The 20228-nt window shown below is 41.4% G+C and overlaps 1 protein-coding gene across 2 annotated transcripts in view; it reads right to left on the bottom strand.

Moving 5' to 3' along the window:
• The window catches only part of NOSTRIN (nitric oxide synthase trafficking), a 63403-nt gene that overhangs the window by 8985 nt on the left and 34190 nt on the right, over window positions 1-20228 (bottom strand). For both annotated transcript variants that reach the window (XM_030803470.1, XM_030803471.1), the window contains 4 exons: window positions 12941-13066; window positions 4836-4934; window positions 4609-4734; window positions 537-645 (listed from right to left, as the gene is read on the bottom strand). In XM_030803470.1, coding sequence (XP_030659330.1) covers window positions 537-645; window positions 4609-4734; window positions 4836-4934; window positions 12941-13066 — 460 coding nt within the window. The remainder of the gene's footprint in view (window positions 1-536; window positions 646-4608; window positions 4735-4835; window positions 4935-12940; window positions 13067-20228) is intronic.

The raw sequence follows: 20228 nt of genomic DNA, 5'->3' as shown, positions 1-20228 counted from the left end.
GAGTTATTGTGGTCCATATAAAACAAGCCACTATGTAGACATCAGAATCACAAATGTGTTTTTGTCATCCTTGTTGCTTTAGAGCTGCTTCACAGTCTAACATGCCTAACTTCTACGTACAGAATTTAATTTGAATGATTTTTACATTGTTTCAAAAGTCAAAAGAAACAAACCAAAAAACTCCTCCAAAACTCTTGTGCACTGTTGGTTGACCATGTTTTAAACCAAACACATTATCTCTCATTCTAGCCAATTTCAGAAACACAATTAAAATGCTACATTTCTGAAAATAGTAGTATAATACTTATATAGGTTTCATAAATAGACCAAAATGTGATTTTCCTTTTTTTTTTTTTTTGGCTTTCTTTTTCCTTCAACTTTTTTTTTTTTTGTTCACACAACTGAAGTTTGATATATGGTTCTTTAAATGAGAAGACCCCTGCCAAATAGCAAAAGCAGATTAATCCTAACTCTGAATGAAACCTCTGAGCATCATATGGTCCCTTTTCTGGCCATTCAAAGAGATGGTTACACACCTTCCTTGTCTTTTGAGGCTTTTTCAATGTCTCTCTGCAGTCTCAATAATTTTGGTTTTAGTAAAGACTTTCGTCTCTCTTTATCCATTGCACTGTTAGGATCTTCTTCCTTTAGGAAAAAAGAAGGATGTCTAACAAGGGGGAAGAATTAGTAAGAGTTGCTATTCCCTGTCCATTCTGATACTTCCACTGGCTGCATTTAATTTTAACTTTATAAAAGAAAAAAAATTTTTATAAAGCAGGATAATCTTTAGTTTTACACACATTGTCCTACCTGTTCGAGACCTGATGAATGAGAAAATATTGTCTTGTTCACAACTTGTAAGGCACATGGCCGAGCACTTTTTAATAGAGCAGATTGTTCTTTGAGGATGGACCCTTGCTATAGCTATTTCATTTTCTTGATAAATCTATTTGTTGTATACTTACTGCTTCCTTATTTACCTTTGTTCAAGTTAGAGTCCTTTAATGGCCAAAATGTAATATCATGTATATGTTTCAGGCTATGACTGCCTCAGGAGTGGAAGACATTTTGACTGAGTTCTGTGTTGGCTCAGTACTGGGAAGATGTGAGCTAAAACACATATGCTCTTTCCAGAATGGGTTTATGATTTAGTTAGGCCTTGAAGCATAACATTAAAGAAACTAGCAATACAAGACCACATGCATTCACGAATGGTACAGACACCACGAGTGCAGGCAGCTGACAGCTTCGAGGAGGCAAGAAGACGTAACTGTCTAGTCAAGGAAAGATGGCAAAGGGCACTCCAGGCAGGAGAAACGGCTGGAGCAAAGGGCTGGGGGAGGACTGTGGGAAATGTGTCAGGAACAATAAAGACACCTGTTGCATGAGCAAAAAAAATAGTGGAAGAAAAAATTGTTCAGGGAGTTAAGCCTAGATCTGAGGGCTGATGTAGGAATTTTATCACATAGGCTATGAGGAATCATTCATGATATCTGAGCTTTCACATGCATTATTTCAAGGATTGAATAAAAAAAAAGAACAGGATGGTAGGGTTGGAGTGAGGAGGTTGCTAAACATGAGTGTGGCAGAGGGACAGAAACCCATGGAGAAAGAGGGGGAAACTAATGACTCAAGGTGGGAGGGGAGGATGCAGGCTTCTCTGATAAGGAAGGAGAAAAATTAGGATCCTGGCTGAGAGATTACCTTTAGATGGAGCTTCACAAACAAGAAGTGTGAGGATTAGAGCAAAGGGAATAGCCTCTATAAAAACATATACAGATAAAAATACTTTATTTACATATTTTTCATTGCACATTACAAAAGTTTCTTTATATTCTAGGCCAGGTGCGGTGGTTCCCACCTGTAATCCCAGCACTTTGGGAGGCCAAGGTGGGTGGATCACTTGAGGTCAGGAGTTCGAGACCAGCCTGGCCAACATGGTGAAACGCTCTGTCTACTAAAAATACAAAACATTAGCTGGGCGTGGTGGTGTGTACCTGTAATCACAGCTACTTGGGAGGCTGGGGTGGGAGAATCACTGGGACCCGGGAGGCAGAGGTTGCAGTGAGCTGACAACGTGCCACTACACTCCAGCCTGAGCCACAGAGCGAGACTCCGTCTCAAAATAAATAAATAAATAAATATTTCTTTGTATTATTTATTACATGCAACTCCTACAACTCAATGGTTGGTTTTATGTTCCTCATTTTACCTGCGACACAGATAAATAAAAGAAGGCCCAAGCTGACCCCAAATTCTCTACCACTCCTTCACGTGTCAGCCCACAGCTGAGGCGCAAGCTGACGTCACACCCGCAAGTAAACTCTGACTAAACTGCTAAGATGCCTAACTAAAACCATTAGTCCTTCCCTGTCGAAGGAATGCAAGTCATAACATAGCTCCCGTACCAGTCCAAGGCTTCCCTTGGTTTGTTTGGGGACATCTATTGTTTAAACATGTATTTCCAGGGATAGATTTCTCCTGGGTCAATTTCAGGATGGGGTATATTGCCATCATTTAACTGTTGTTACATTTGTCCTTCTCTTCTGAAGATTTGTTAGGAAGAAGGTCAGTACTGGAGGAGGCGTATAAAATTACACATACAATCTTTTGAACATGGCATTTATGGTAACCTTACAAATATTTTCACCAGGTCACCAGCCCTCCAAGTTTTGCACTCAGATTGGTCTCTTTGTTGTCCCTGGTCCATGTAAATTTCATAACACTGGATAAAAACCAGCCTACACTTATTGACAATGACTATAAAAGTCGGACATTGGGGTGCTTTGCCTTAAAGATGTCAAGAAAATACTATTCACTCATTTTGAGACACAGTCCTTTCTCTTAGACAACAGATTCATGGTTGTGAGTTCTGACACAGTGAAGTTTTATAGAAACCAAAAATTTCCCTGAACATGCCAATAAATGAGAAGTCATCATGGCTGCCTCCTTACACTTTGGTAGAACCCTAGTCAAATTTTCAAGGAGAATAACTCATTTTATTGACAAGTTATTTGATAGGGGCATTTTTATTATTCTTTGTAAGAAAATAGATTTATTTTATTGTGCATTTTTCCATCTCAGGCCCTGCCTCCATTATTTGGAAGAAAAAAAGCACTTTCTCCATGTAATCAAATCATTTCCACTTCCATTTCTACCTTGTTTCTGTGTTGAACAGACATTGATATTGCTAATATACTTCTCCTTTGCCAGGGTAGGAAAAAAAAGACTCAGTAAAAAATAGCTGGTCATTTGCTGCTGTCTGAAGGGTGGGGAAAGGGAAAGCCAATCAGGATTTACTGCAGTGCCCGATCTAACCACCTCTCCCTTCTACCCTCTTGTTGCCTGATCAGAGGTCCAGGGAGGTCAGCTTTGGCTGTACTTCTAATCCTATGGAGGACATGACCAGTGGGCTTGTTCTCCATATCAGAGAAGAGTGACATCCCTAATCTGGAGCTTGAAATCCTCAATAAAATATGGCAGAGGACCTAGGGAAACGCTATCAGGCATTCTTTCTGCAGATTTTGGTAATTAATAATCAGTTCCTAGAACACAATTAAGAATATCAAGAGGAGAGCAGAGGCCAAAATCTTTGAGGCTTGACCCAGAAGGACAAATAATTTGCCCCAAGACAGCAAAGAGGCAACATGCTTGGGCTTTCACCAGGTACACTGACCAGTTTGCAGCAAAAACACCCACAGTAGAATCACTCAAGTGCCATCAAAGTAAGCCTCCGATAATCTGGTCCGAGGTTTTCAAGGGAAGGGACCATGAAAAATACTGATAGTGACTCCCACTTCTAGAACCCATGCCTTTGGGTGATCTTCCCTCACACCCACCTTTGAGTATGGGCTGCACTTATTGACTTGCTTCTAGCAAATAGAATATGAGATGTCACTTCTGAGATTAGCTTACAAAAGATTATAATTTCTTGGGCACTCTGGCTCTGTCTGTCTTGATCACTCATTTTGCGGGGAGCAGGCTGAGACATGGAGAGACCCACGTGGCAAGAAAATGATATCTCCAACCAACAGCAGCGAGGACTGGAGGCCTGCCAACAGCCCTGTGAGTCAGCTTGGAAGTGAGTCTTCTGCAGGAGGAGCCTGGAGATGTCTGCAGCCCAACCTGATACCTTGACTGCAGCCTTGGGAGGGGTTCAGAGACACCTGGCTAAGACACAACTGAATTCCTGACCCACATAAACTATGAGATAATACGTTTGTTTTAAGCCATTATTTTGGTGGGGGTGGGGAGTGGTAATTTGTTGCACAGCAATTTGTGCAGACAATCAATTTAAGCACCACGTGATATACAGTGATTAATTGTAGGTCATTGAAACATGTCTGCCTGGCACTACTTTTATAGAAGACCGAATATGAAGCTTCTGTTTAAAACCCTGCTTGACTTTCTTTACTTCTGGAAAATACCAAAGATATGTTTCCATTGTACAGTTTGTAAACTAGAATGCTGGGTTTTTTTAATTTATATGGGGTATGAGAAATCATTTTCATTTATAAAACATGATATTTGCTTTCAATTTTTTCAATATAAGTCCCTCAGTACCTAAGATTCTCCATTAATGTAACTTTTTTTCCATTTCATACTCACAAAGTAATCCGTTAACAGGAACTCAGATTTGTTTTCTGTAGATAAAATTGCAGTTTCTTCCATTAGAGCCTGCATATCTTTTTCAATGTCAATCTTGCTGATAGCACAGTGAATCTGCGTGTGGCACTGCAATGCCAAGGGGAGCAGAATAAGGTAAGGCTGTTGAAGAAAGGTTTCTGCCCCTTCTTACCAGGCATACCAGAAATGGAGAGATCGTCTCTACTCACTGTGGTCAGGGTTTGGCCAAAAAGAGAAATATGTTGGCTGTACTGGTTTAAGTTATTGCATAAAAGTTGAATTCTTTCCTTCTCCAGCTCCAGAATGCTCTGAAAAGAATGAAAATTGGGGTAAGATCAGCCATTTGTTATGCAAAACGGAAGTCACTCATCAAACACTGACACACCTGAAGACAGACTGAACAAAGTCTCATGATTAGCCTCTTGACTATGTCATATCCAAACCACAGTGGAGGGAGATTTCCAGGAGAGGAATGTGTCTTGGTATCTTAAATCACTCCTTTAAGAGTAATTTAACTCACACACTTTCCCCAGGCTCTTTTGACCCAAAAGGCATATAGGCAGATGCTGTGGGTTACCTAAGTTTACAAGGAAGGGAGAGAAAAGAAGAAAAGGAAGCATTTGAGACACAGTCATGGATTCCAGAGAATTCCAGAGAATTTTAGTAGAGACGGGGTTTCGCCATGTTGGGCAGGCTGGCCTTGAACTCCTGACCTCAGGTGGTCCACCCGTCTCGGCCTCCCAAAGTGCTGGGATTACAGGCATGAGCCACCGTGCCTAGCCAGGCCTTGTTTTTACCAAAAAAAAAAAAAAAAAAAAAAAAAAAAAAAAGATTGGGAAGAATTCCAGAGGGTGAAGCCCAGGAAATCCCATATCCATGTCTTGGAAATGCATTGAGACACCCAATAGTTTTAGAATTGTTTATAGTACATTCAAGGCATTCTGCTAGTCTCTCCAGGGAAGAGAATGACAGGCCACAAATTCTCTGTTTAAGGAGGTTATTTGACAAGAGAAGAATCCCAAAGTCTGACCAATTTATAATTCTACCTAAAATTAGGCCTGGGAGTCAGAGTCCACTGTTTGCAGGTAGGCACATAGCCTCTTTATTTTGTGTGAGATGACAGAAGTTTCATTATTAGACTTATGACTTTTAGGTAGGAAGGGTAAATAAGAAAGTGAGGGGAATCACATTTGCCTTGTTAGCTATTAACATTTTAGAGGCCGGGTGCAGTGGCTCACGCCTATAATCCCAGCACTTTGGGAGGCCAGGGCGGGAGGATCACCTGAGGTCAGGAGTTTGAAACCAGCCCAGCCAACATGGTGAAACCTTATCTCTACTAAAAATACAAAAATTAGCCAGGCATGGTGGCACACGCCTGTAATCCCAGCTACTCAGGAGGTTGAGGCAGAATTGCTTGAACCCAGGAGGCGAAGTTTGCAGTGAGCTGAGATCGTGCTACTGCACTCCAGCCTGGGCGACAAAAGTGAAACTCTGTCTCAAAAAAAAAAAAAAAATTAGAAAATGTTACTTATTAGACCCATGCCAATTGAGTTGCTGACTGGTGGTTTTTACAGAGGGCAGAAAGGTTTAGCAACTAAGCACTGTTATAGAAGGCTGGGTCAGGCAGAGTATGCAGGGAGATTCCAAGGCCATGTGGGGGCAGTGTAAGGCTGCTGGGTATGTGCCCAGGGGAGTTTGGGCTTTGATGGAGATGGCAGGTGTCCAAGACAAAATTCTTCCCATCTTTTTTTTCTTTTTTTTTCGTAAAAATAAGGCCTGGCTAGGCGCCGTGGCTCATGCCTATAATCCCAGCATTTTGGGAGGCTGAGACAGGTGGACTACCTGAGGTCAGGAGTTCAAGGCCAGCCTGCCCAACATGGCAAAACCCCGTCTCTACTAAAAATACAAAAATTAGCCAGGCATGGTGGCGGGCGCCTGTCGTCCCAGCTACTCAGGAGGCTGAGGCAGGAGAATCGCTTGGACCTGGGAGGTGGCGGTTGCAGTGAGCTGAGATCATGCCACTGCACTCCAGCCTGTGCAACAGAGTGAGATTCCATCTCAAAAAAAAAAGAAAGAAAAAAAAAAAAAAACAAGGCCTGGGCATTCATCCTTTTATCCAGAGAAGGCCAGCTCAGTTGCTCTCATACCCACCATCCCAACTCCTCCATCCCACAAAGAGCACCAGCAATCATCTTTCATGAGCAAGGCTTTGGAGAAATTGGTGGGTAACACGACCATAGGGAAGAAGAAAGATGGGTATGTCTCAAGGCCCTTGGCAGTGCAAGAGAGGTGAGAATGGAGAGTCACAAAGATCATTGGGTTCTCCTTGCTCACCTCTTGGCATTCCTACAGGAGCCCATTGGCCTGATCCAGTATGGTATATCCCTGTGTTGTTAATTCATCTATGGTATATGGTGATTAAAATTATTTTAAATTTCTTTATATACTTTTAATTATGGCAAAATTTACATAATATGACATGCCATTTTATCCACCTTAGGCATCCATTTCAGTGTCATTAAGTGCATTCACATTATTGTGCAACCATCACCATAATTCATCTCTACAACTTTTTTCATCTTGCAAAAGTAAACCGTACCCATGAAACAACAACTTCTCATTTTCTACGCTCTGCATCCCCTGGCAACCACCATTCTACTTTCTGTCTCTATGAATTTAACTACTCTTGATACCTCTTACAAGAGGAACCATACACTACTTGTTCTTTTGCATGTGGCTATTTCACTTAGCATAATGTCTGCAAGGTTCATCCATGTTGTAGCATGTGGCGGAATTCCCTTCTTTTTGGCTGAATAATATTCCATGGTATGCATATACCACATTTTGTTTTTTGGTATATAGTCATTTAACACTGCTTGTAAATGAAAGTAGTAAAAGGCTCAGGCAGTAACTATGAACATCTGTGCCAATCACATGCAACTTTAGCTTTTGTACCAAGTGTCCTGACATTTGGATTGGAAGTCTGGAGCCATGCCCCCATGGCAATCTTCTTAGTTGCCTCTGTAGCTGCTCAATTTTCATACATCAATGGGAGTCAAATGGATTTGTTTATGCTGGCAGTCCCCTGAGGCTTTCACAAAATTGCAGGCACCAGTCATTTGAATGTGGCCGTCTACCCTTCTGTTTCCCAGATAAAGGATTAAAGACACAGAACAACCTATCAAATGTTTTGCTTCTTAAAAGGCAGAATCGATATGCCTCATAACAAATAAGTAAAACAAATTCTGCTCAGTTGTTTGGATCTCCTATGTGACAATCTTCAAAAAGAAGAGGTCCTTACCCTATAGAAAAAGATCTAGAAATCAGCTCTTCCGTTTTAGCCTATGAGCAAGAGACAAGAGAAAATAAAAGCCAGGTTTTAGAACATATTGCATCCCTAGTGGGCAGGTGTTTCTTTACACTTTGACAAGTGCTGAACCACTAACATCAATCTGAGACTAGAATAACCAGTGTTCCTTAGTGACATGGTAATGCTTAGCAGATTTTAATTACATTTCAGGGAAATCATTAAAATGATCTATGTTTGCTCACAAAAAGGGGAGGAAATAAATTCCACTGTGCAAAGGAGAGATCCATATCTCCTTTAATGATTTGTTGCTTTCTATTGTTCTTTTTATATAAAATAGGTGGTAGAGAAACAAGATACTCTGGAGGACCTCAAACTGTCCTCTTGAGGTTCCACAATAGTATATATGAACAAAGTGTGGTCAAGGAGTTATCCAGAAAGATTCAGATTTCAGCAGATTTAGAGCCTGTCTGGGGCCCAAGCATCATGACAATTTGTTCTTCATTCGTTCCTTCCAGTTCTTGCTGTCCTAGCCTTTGGGCTGGTACTACAGGAAGAGGTCAAAGGGATTTTGTTTTCATTTAAATGACTCTCATAGAACTGATAAAAGAAATATGCTCTTTCTAGAGTGGGGACTCTCAAACTTTAGAATATCTAGACCCCCTCTTTATAATCATTCAGAGGTTCTGATTGATTTAGAGGCTCCCAGGTCTAGGGAGGTGCTCAGGAATCTGACTTTTAAGCACCCCAGGTGCTTTGAGACATTGTCCTAGGGCCACAAAGGCCCACAAAAAATACATTTTAAAATCATAATTCTTCCACCCAGAAGTGACTGCTATTAACATATTGATATATTTCAGTCTAGGTATGTGTATATGTATGATTTTATCTTCTAGTTATCTATCAAATTATTCAAATTCGAAATTCTGTTTTTTCTACTTAACCGTACATGTGAACAGTTTCCCGTGCCATTAGTCTCTGAAAATACCACTTTAATTATTTCATAAGCATCCATGGTGCAGGTGTGTTTATTCACTTGGTCATCCCTTTAATGTTGGACATTTGGGATGTTTGCTGCCTTTAACGTGTTTCAAATAGAAATCTGTGTCTGGTTTGTCAGCTACTTCCTCAAGACAGATTTATAGAAAGGAAATTACCTTTTTCAACAGAGTCCTAGGAAAGAATGAAGCCCTACTGTCCTGAGGCGTCCATTTTATGTAATGAGTTGTCATTCGTCTCATCTAGAGTGGGACTACTCAAGTGCCATCCTTGGGAGAACTGAGAAAGCAGCCACTGAATCATTTTCTGTGTTCTGGGATTTAGAGGAGGAACACTGGTTGAGAAAGGGAATATTTTTAAGGCTCTTGACACATATTGCAAATGGCTTTTAAAAATAATTCCTTGAGTAAGTACTTCAGTACCAAGCATTTGATTCTTTGTAATTCTTGGTAGTATGGTTATTATTGTGAAAAATATAGATTATTTCTATCATCTGAATTGTTTCTTCTTGGAGGGTAGGATGTGGCTAGAATATAGTATGATTGTGAAGTAATAAGACTAATTTTGATATGTAGTTTGTGGAATTGGTTTCATTACTTATAGTCACATTTGAGGCTTTACAATATTTCTCACAGTATCTACTACACTGCCTTGAATGTAGTTCAATGCATGTTCTCTGAAAGAATTTGTAAACCCAATCTGTAAAGTAAAAAGGAATAAGAGGACACTTCATAGGACCCTAAAATGAATTCTTATGTTCCATTTATACAGAAGAACGGTGAAAGAATAGAGAAAAAATGAAACTGAGAGACCCTAACTGTCCCATTTCCATCTCTCACACTTATAATAAAATTCCTCTTTGAGTCAGTTCAGGCTGTTTTTGTTATATGTCTTCATGAATCTAACATTAGACACTTGAGTGTCATAAACACACACCAAATATGGCATACATAGAGTAATATGTGAGTCAATGACCTGCTGGTATAGACACAAGCCCAGGAAATACCAACTAAGGGCATCATTATTGAGGGTTCAAGTGAAGCAAGAGTGACTTGACAGAAGTCATCTCAAGTTGTGGCTAATGGGCTTGAGATGGCTCTCAGGAGGCAGGAGAGAACTCAGAGGAAGGTGGGGTAAAAGAAGCTGCATGAACTAAAAAGGACAGGGACTGAAACACTGGTGGCCTCCAGCATAGAGGTAGCAAAAATCCAGGACGCAAGAGGCAGAAAGAAAATGCTCTTCCTCAAGGACATTATGATGAGTAGACATTCCATGTGACTTGGATTCTAACAAACAAAAGAAAGAAAGAAAGAAAGAAAGAAGGAAGAAAAAAACTAAACTAGGTCTTAAATATTTTTAGAGCTGAAGTTGAAAGATGCCTTTTGAAATGTAAATGAATGTATACCTTGTTACTATCAGGAAGACTGTAAGAAAAGAGATAATTTCCATGATGCTTCAATATAAACACTGGGAATGCTGAGAAGGGGGAGTGATGGTTGTAGGGGAAAGATGTAGAGGATCTTAACAGGAGGAAAGGAAACTGAGACGAAGGAGAGGCGTAGTAAGAGCTTCTGATAATGAAGATAATCATAGCCTTCCCTAACATATATTGAAGGCAGGCTAGTTATCAGCTACACTAGGTAGGACCCATTTATCTCCCATTGCTGCGATATAGGTAGAAGGGTGACGAGGATAGAGACACTGAGGTGAAATATTTTTCTCATAGCCCTTGAAGGGTAGGTGCCTGGAAGATGGAGTGGGAGCAGAAATGTCTCTCCCAACTCCTAACAGGGCCATCCAAGGAAGCTGACCTCAGTGGAAAGACCACGGCTTCATCAGGAAGTGATGAGGTGAGGTGAGGCAAGATCAGAGCCCAGGTTGCAGAGCCAGATTTCAAATGAATAAAGTTAGAATTTAAATCCCTGACCTTTTCTCATCACCTTCATCTAAAATCTATCTAGCATAAGCAAGGAGAGTACCAGGAGCTTATGTTCAAAGGTGTAAATTAAGGAATTTTTTCTCATTTGTTCCTCTCTTTAACCCAAGTTTTCATCTCTCCTTTAATTTCCCCTTTCTTCTCTAATTCTGCATCTATCCTGCTCTGAGTGGTTGAATTGCAAGAGATGTAAATGCAGCCGTTGGGTTTCTGCCTGCCATATAGCCTTTGCTCTCCCAGTTTTCAATGGGGCAGGAGCATAGCGCAGAGGTCCAGGCTGAATCTTTTTTTTTTTTTTTTTTTTTTTTTTTTTTTTGAGATGGAGTCTTGCTCTGTCGCCCAGGCTAGAGTGCAGTGGCGCGATCTCGGCTCACTGCAAGCTCTGCCTCCCGGGTTCATGCCCTTCTCCTGCCTCAGCCTCCTGAGTAGCTGGGACTACAGGCTCCCACCACCACACCCGGCTAATTTTTTGTATTTTTAGTAGAGACGGGGTTTCACCGTGTTAGCCAGGATGGTCTTGATCTCCTGACCTCATGATCCGTCCTCCTCGGCCTCCCAAAGTGCTGGGATTACAGGCGTGCAGCCCAGGCTGAATCTTAAACCATCTCAGGCTCATCGCTTCATCTTTCCAGCCTCAATGTCCTCATAATGTCGTGATTAATACAAAACAGAAGCACATGAATGTGCTTAGCACAGCCTAAAAGAGGAGCACTGAGCACCAAGTACTTGTTCCAGGCTGGCCATTAGATCATGGCTTTCTCCAATCGTATCTGCTTTAAACATTTTTTTTTTTTTTAACTTAAAACAGGTGGGGAAAAATAAAACCAAAATATTCATGTTCTTACTCTCCAGAATTGATAGTTATTTAATTTGGTCATATTTATGTTGAGCCTGGGGGTGGTACTGCTTCACCAGGGGCCGTGCATGAGCTGCGTGGCTGTTTCTGGCAGTTCTGTTGTATTCCCTCCATGGGCTCCATTTCTGCCACTGAACACAGGGACAGTCTCCATGTATAAGTTTACAAACACACACATATAAACTCAGTATAGTTTGCGCATGAGTTTAAAAGAATTTTGATTTACACAGATTGTGTAAGTGGTATATTCCTTTTCCTCAACATCATGTTTTTCGAGGTTAATTCATGTTTAAATATAGTTTTAATTAACTTTTCATTGATGGATATTAGTTCATTTTCCAAATGCGAGCATATCTGAAGAGTAATTCTTCTCTTGATGGGTATGAAGATTGCGTACAGTTTTTTCTCACATGCAATTATAAACAATTCTGCAATAAATATGCTTGTGCATCACCCTTGGAGTACAAATGTACATTTTTCTGTAGGATATATGCCTAAAAAGGGAACTGCTGCGGCAAGTACATGCTTATTTTAGTTTCACCAAATATCATTAAATTATTCCCCCTACAGGGGTACAATAATTCTTGTTTCCTAACATTCTTACCAACACTTGATATTGTCAAGTTCTAATTTTTGCCAAATAATCTAGCATTGTTTCATAGGTTTATTGATGATTTTGATTTCTCCTTTTGTGATGTGCTTGCTGACACCTTTTGCCCATTATTATCAGATAATTTGCCACAATTCCTTCTTTATGTGTCTACTTTTGCCACTGAGATGTGCACATCTCAAGCATTGAGATGTTACTTTATTCAGTGCTCTGTATCTCCAGCGCCTAACACAATGCCTGACCTCCATAAGCAATCACCATATGAGTCATCGCTTATGCCTAAAACTAATTTCAAAGCACCTAACACTTAAGCCTTAATTTACACTTCACTTTGACAGCACTTTTTAAGGTCAGCTGGGTACTATCCTGTCCACTAAGAATTAGGAGCAGAAACTCTGGCCAATGAAATTCAATAAATTGTCACTGGTAATTGTATCCATGGAGAAATTGAAACAATGAGAGGAAATGTGGTTTGTCTAAAGTCACAATATGTGTGATGCTCATAGCTAAGACAGAGGGCAGGTCTTGTCACTGTAATCTGACCTCCATCTTCAAGGTCACACAAAGCTCCACAGAAGAAGAAAAAAATGTGAATATATAACTTACCTGGTAGCAGTTCTCTAGTGTGTTTTCCCATTTCAGTCTGGTAGAATAACCCGCCATGTTTTTTTGGTAGTAATTTTCATCTTCCTTTTCCAACTTTTCAGTTGATTTTGTCAGTTTATTGAGGAGCTAATGTAAAACATCAATGTCACACATTCACTAACACATTTTTGAAAGCCCTTTGTAATTCCACAGAAATAATTATATGTGGCTCAATGATATGTTTCTCACCTCTCACGTAGAGTCATGAACAGTGACTATAGTTGACAAAACCAAAGATCTTTATCAGAAAAAAAGGCATGGCCAAACCTGAAGGAAACCCAAGGGCCTTCCAGTATGATTCCCCCAATTTTACACATGAGGAGACTAAGACCCTTAAATAGGAAGTGATTTGTCTACACTCACACAGTCAAGAAGAAGGTCAAACAACACAGCTTTTGAGAATTGACAGTACAGGTCAAGACTGCAATTGGCCAATGAATCCCATAGTCTTAGCTGGTAAATCTTTTAGGCTCCTGCATTTCTTACCAGGTTAGGTCGAGACTTGTGGAATCATACAATTTTTAGAACTAATTTTTAGAATGAGTCTGGCTACTGTCCTATCTAGCAATATTATTTTACTTTTACTATATAAACCCAGAAGTAGAGCTCTGGAATCAAACTTCCAGGATAAGAGTCCTGGTCCTAGCTGCAAACAAGTTACTTAACCTTCCTGAGCCACAGTTTTCTCATCTCTGTGATGGGGATAGGTAATTAATACATACTAGGTTGCTTTGAGAATTCAGGCACATCTTGGGACTCAGAAAACAATACCACAAAATGAAGGCCTCAGAAGCAGCCTAAGAAGGAAAAGCTTCTCTCTGACCTTCTTCTGCCCTCCTGTCTCTCACTCCCACTCTCCCCTGAGGCTATTGGTAGAAACCAGAATCCGTCTTCCCCAAAGAAGGTCACAGAAACCAGAACCCCTTTTCTCCAAAGCCAGCCATAAAATCTAAAAATACTGCTCTCACTTTCCCCCTGCCTTTCTGTGTAAAAACTGGCCATAAAGAAATTATCTGACCTACCTTGTCTGACTGTAGGTCATAAGACCCCTATTCCAGAGAGGATCCTGCCCCATTCCCAGCAGGAAGGAAGGCTGCACAGAGAGGCAGAGGGTGTAATCTAATGCTAATAGACTGTGTGGGGAAACCCAGTAAGGCTGTACATAATATTTCTACATGGATGTCCATATTTTGTTAAACCTAAGCATAAACATAGACAAGTTCCCCCTGTATCTTTGGAACTTCGTTCTGAAGGCTCCCATGTCACATAAAACTATGATCAAATACATTTGTATGCCTTTTCTCCTATTCATCTGCCTCTTGTCAGTGATTTTCAGCCTAACTTCAGAGGGCAAAAGGGAAGATTTCCCTTGGCCCTGACATAGGTAACACAGATAAGGCAAATGGCACACTGCCCAACACCTGGCATAGCACTCAAAATTTAGCAAATATAATTACTGCCAGTGAAAAGCCTGAGATACATGCCCAATGTTCACTGCAAGTTATGGACAGCTTGATAAGATGGTTTCCTCTCATCCTGCTCCCCAATGATCTGCTCCCTTACAAAGAGCCCCATCTTGCCCATCACCAAAATTTGTCATTCTGATTACTAAATCTTCTGGAAAATCAGTGTACAGTAATACAAAACTCCCTGGGCCAGCGTAGCTGAAACTGACTCTCAAAATGCCCAGACAAGTAATTTCATGTTTCTGAGAAACAAAGAAGTTGGATTGCATGAATTATTCTCCAACTTTATATATATATTTTTAAAGCATTCAATATCTTTCTTTTTCTTTTCTTTTCTTTTTTTTTTTTTTGGAGACAGGGTCTGGCTCTGTCACCCAGGCTGGAGTTCAGTGACAGAATCATGGCTCACTGGCTCACTGCAACCTCCCTGTCCCGGGTTCAAGCAATGCTCCTATCTCAGCCTCCCAAGTAGCTGGGACTAGTTTTTGTATTTTTCGCAGAGGTGGGGTTTCACCATGTTGCCCAGTCTGGTCTCCAACTCCTGGGCTCAAGCGATCTGTTTACCTCAGCCTTCCAAAATTTTAGGATTATGAGTGTGGGCCATTGCACCCAGCCGATTCTCCAACTTTACTCTATTTAGAAATGACCTGAAATGCTTGTAAAAATTGCAAATTCCAGAATTCTACAAGTAGCAATACTTATTTCATACATCTGTAGTGGGATTAGAAAATCTGAGTTTTGACTACAGCTCCTCAGATGGTTCTGATGCAGATGGTCTTCAAACCATTCTTTAAAAAACATCAAAGACCCCCCCCGACTTAGTAGTTTAAGAGTTTCAAGGACAGAGACAAAGGCTGTTAAAATGGACCCTCTCTATTTAAAGACATTTTGACTAACCTTACAATCATGAAAAACATTCATCCAAAACGTTGAATATTAATACCATTCACTTTATTATTCCAATCGATATGCAGGCTATACAACTGTCCCCCAGCTCTGATGTATGACCTACACAAGACATATCTTTTTTTTTTTTTTTTTTTTTTTTTGAGACAGAATCTCGCTCTATCCCCCAGGCTGGAGTGTGCAGTGGCGCGATCTCAGCTCACTGTAAGCTCCGCCTCCCGGGTTCACACCATTCTCCTGCCTCAGCCTCCCGAGTAGCTGGGAACACAGGCGCCCGCCACCACGCCTGGCTAATGTTTTGTATTTTTAGTAGAGACGGGGTTTCACCGTGTTAGCCAGGATGGTTCCGATCTCCTGACCTCGTGATCCACCTGTTTCAGCCTCCCAAAGTGCTAGGATTACAGGCGTGAGCCACTGCGCCCAGCTGACATATCTGGTTTTGTATCAAGTTTAATGAACCATATCTGTCTGTAGAAACGCAAGCTTGTGAACATTAACCTGGCAACAGTTCAATGCAAGGACTCAAAGAGAGTCATGGCTATGCTCTGCTAAATCACTGTCCTCGGATTCTTATTGAGAATGCTCAGCACCCCAGGAATGAGAACTGAGTTGCTTTTGAGATCACCATTAATATTCATCAGCCTGCACTATAGAGCTGTGGACTAGAATTTTCTGCTCAGCAAATTTACAGCAGATAGTTCAAGTATATATATGAATGAAGAATGTATACTCATATATATACATATATATATACTTTTTTTCAAATTTGAGATGGAGTCTCACCGGTCGTCCCGGCTGGAGTGCATTGGTGTGATCTCGGCTCACTACAACCTCCGCCTCCCAGGTTCAAGTGATTCGCCTGCCTCAGCCTCCCCAGTAGCTGGGATTACAGGCATGTGCCACCACGCCAGGGGTTTCACCACCTTGGTCAGGCTGCTCTTGAACTCCTGACCTGGTCTTGAATCTGCCCACCCCAGCCTCCCGAAGTGCTGGGATTATAGGCCTGAGCCACTGCGCCCAGCTATAGACTCCTATATTCTTACTTAAGGAACTTCTCAGAAACCTTTACTAAAATTTGTCAAAGATTGACTGCTTTTCCTTTCCTCCCTTTTTTTGCTCTTGGAACAAACATCGCATTCATTTATTCACCAGACATTGAGGACCTTCCATTGTCATGTGCAAGGCTTCGGGAATAGAAAATGGAACAAGACAGGCTCCCTCTCTAGTCAGGGACCCACAGAGCATTACCACCTTGCGTGCTGATAGAATTATGTAGGTACCATTGGGAAGGACATCAAGAGAGGCATCTAAACTAGCTTGAAATTAAAATGACATTTAAGCTATAACTTGGCTCATAGTAGGTGCTCAAAAAATCGATCTCCATATGAATTAAAAAAATGAAAGTAGGAGTTGGTGAGGCAAAATAGCATGGCAGGATACAGAAAGATATTTTGTGGTGAAGTTGGATCACACAGTTTACAATGGAGAATGGAGAGAGGTGATGTTGAAGAGATTGGCAAGGTTCAAGTCAGGAAGGGTCTTACAGGCCACGTGAAAGAGTTTTTCCTGGCTGGGTGTGGTGGTTCACGCCTGTAATCCCAGCACTTTGGGAGGCCAAGGTGGGCAGATCACTTGCGGTCAGGAGTTTGAGAACAGCCTGGCCAACGTGGTGAACCCTGTCTCTACTAAAAATGCAAAAAAATTAGCTGGGCGTGGTGGTGGGCACCTGTAATCCCAGCTACTTGGGAGGCTGAGGCAGGAGAATTGTTGAACTTGGGAGGCAGAGGTTGCAGTGGGCCGAGATTGCGCCATTGCACTCCAGCCTGGGCAACAAGAACAAAACTCTGTCTCAAAAAAAAAAAAAAAAAAAAAAAAAAAAAAAAAAGAGTTTTTTCTTTATTCTGAAGTGACTGGGAAGCCTTTGAAGGCTTTCAAAAGGAATGATATGCTCAGATTCGAGTTTAAGAAAAGTCAGTTTGGCTTGTACATGGGGAATAGATAGGAACAGGCAACACTGAAAGCAAAGAGACTGATTTGTTGGTTACAAAAAAACCAAGCAAAAGATGATTGTGGCCTGAGAGAGGATGTCAGCAGTGGAGACAGACAAAAGCAAAGATATTCAAGAAGTATTTGGGGCTGGGCACAGTGGCTCGCGCCTGTAATCCCAGTACTTTGGGAGGCCAAAGCAGGCGGATCACTTGAGGTCTGGAGTTCAAGACCAGCTTGGCCAACATGGCAAAACCCCATCTCTACTAAAAATACAAAAATTAGCCAGATGTGATGGTGCATGCCTGTACTCCCAGCTATTTGGGAGGCTGAGGCGGGAGGATCGCTTGAAACTGGAAGGCGGAGGTTGCAGTGAGCCGAGATTGTGCCGCTGAAGTATCTGGTTTAAGTTAGAATTGGGAGGATAGGTGGGTGATGATATTCAAAGACACAGAGAACACAGGAATAAAGATTATCTTTGGTAGAAAAAAGTGATGGTTGGATTTTGGATATTGAGTTTGAGGAGTCAGAAAGCAGTTTACAGAATGGTTTGGACTGGAGATATAAATTTGGGTATTGCCAGCATAGATACTGTAGTTGAATCCTTGAGAATATACTTATTGAGTATGTATTATTTACTGAGTACCTGATATCAAGAGTACTGTATCAGACACTGGAGAGACAATGGTGAAGAGAACAGAGTGAGGCCCAGAAGAGAAATCTTCAGAAACTGCAATATATAAAGATCAGGCCAAAAAAGGGAGCCCATGAAGAAATCTAATTTAAAATTTATAGAAAGTAGGAGGAAAACAAAAGCATTAGTTGTTACTAAAGTTAAACGAAGATAATGTTTCTAGAAAGGGGAAATAAACAATGCTTAATACTTCCGAGAAGTTAACTAAGGTAAGACTTGGAAAATACCTGTTAGCTTTAGCAATAAGAAGACATTGTTTTCGATGGCAAGAACACTCTTAGTGGAAAGATGGGGAAAGCTTGATTAGGGTGATTTGAAAAGTGAACAGAAAATGAGGAAGTGAAAACAGAGCAGACACCCCTTTCACTAAGATGTATTGTGGCCGGGCGCGGTGGCTCACGCCTGTAATCCCAGCACTTTGGGAGGCCGAGGCGGGTAGATCACTAGGTCAGGAGATCAAGACTATCCTGGCTAACACGGTGAAATCCCGTCTCTACTAAAAAATATAAAAAATTAGCCGGGTGTGGTGGTGGGGCCTGTAGTCCCAGCTACTCGAGAGGCTAAGGCAGGAGAATGGCATGAACCCGGGAGGCAGAGCTTGCAGTGAGCCGAGATCACACCACTGCACTCCAGCCTGGGTGACAGAGCAAGACTCTGTCTCAAAAAAAAAAAAAAAAAAAAAAAAGATGTATTGTTAAAAAAAAAAAGATGCATTGTAAAAAAAAAAAAAGATGTATTGTAAAAAGGAGACATGACAATATCTGCAGAGGAATGTGAGACCCCATAAATAAGTGTCCCTATAACTTTCTTTACTCTTGCAAGATGGGCAGAAGATGCAATAGACTATTTGTGCCCTCCCAGCAGATTAGGCCGTGAGGGTGGAACCCTCATGAATGGGATTACTGCCCTCATAGAAGAGGCCCCAGGGAGCTTCCTTGCTCTCTTTCCATCATGTGAGGATGCAATGAGAAGTAGGTCTGCAACCTGAAAGAGGAAGCCTCACCAGATAGCACCCTGATCCCACACTTCCACAATGTCTGTTGTTGAAGCCACCTCCGTCTATGGAACTTGGTTATAGCAGCCTGAACAGACTATAAGACAGGGGGAGTTATAGAAGGCTGGTGGGGAGGAATCATTAGGGAGGGGGCTGTCCAAGATATGGGAAATATGGGATAATCAAGAGAGGGCCTCTGGGAGGCAGAATGGGATGAGATTAGAGCACAGGATGGAGAACTGGCCTCTCCATTGCAGATATGTAAATGCTATTACTTCAGTAGGCAGGTGGCTGTGCTGACTTCTATTTACTCTGTGAGGTAGGAGGCAAGATACTGTGCCAGGAGTGTGTGGATGGAGGTGTGAGGAGAACGGAGGTTTAGATCAGCTTCTGGTGAGAATCAAGAATGCTGGGCAGGAAACCAGGAAGAATTTGCTGAGCAGCACAGAGCATCAGCTCAGGTGATCATGAGCGCTTTTATGTGAGATGAGAAAATGAATGCCCTCATCTTGGGTGTTCAGCTTCAGGATTAATAAAAGCTGCCAGATTAAGCAGTGAAGATGGCATGGGTGTGTGACAGAGTAACAGCCAAGGTTATGGTTACCAGCTGGAGGAGCGGAGAGAGCACTGTGGACCTTTACTTCCCAGGGAAGCTGCTGATGGGGGTAGGAAGAGGAAATTCGCCACTTAGCTGCCATGCTTTTTTCTTTATTATTGCATGACATCAATAAAGAATAGCTTCTAATGAGCACTCAGAATGCCTAGGCAGGTCCTGGCACCGAGTATTTTAACAGACTGTGGGTTCGCCTCCTCGGAAGCTGCCTCATTATTCAATACTTGTTATGATCACTTCCAACTGTGAAGACTGACATGGAAAGAAATAAGAATCTTGTAAAATCTTGCTAACAATGAATTTAAGTTATTCAATGGATATTTCTTCAGATGAAAGACCTACTGGTGATGAAAATTTTCTCTTCCTTTTTAAGGGGTTTGCAGTGGTGCTGGTTGCATTTCCTTAGTGGGGACTCATCTTTTGTAGAAGATATTGACTGTTTCAAAGGTTTTCAATCTCGGACACATACAACAAGAGGTGTGCAAGATAATCTATTGGGGTGTAAGCAGAAAATGTTCATTTTGTTCCTGTACCCCAATATTATTCGTGCTCATTTTGCCTGACAACACAGTTGTCAAGCTTACTCTTAT

This window comes from Nomascus leucogenys, chromosome 22a, assembly GCF_006542625.1.
Source record: "Nomascus leucogenys isolate Asia chromosome 22a, Asia_NLE_v1, whole genome shotgun sequence".
In the NCBI taxonomy this organism is placed as follows: Eukaryota; Metazoa; Chordata; class Mammalia; order Primates; family Hylobatidae; genus Nomascus; species Nomascus leucogenys.
The sequence above is the reverse complement of the archived record's forward strand: the minus strand, read 5'-3'. Positions and strand labels throughout refer to the sequence as shown.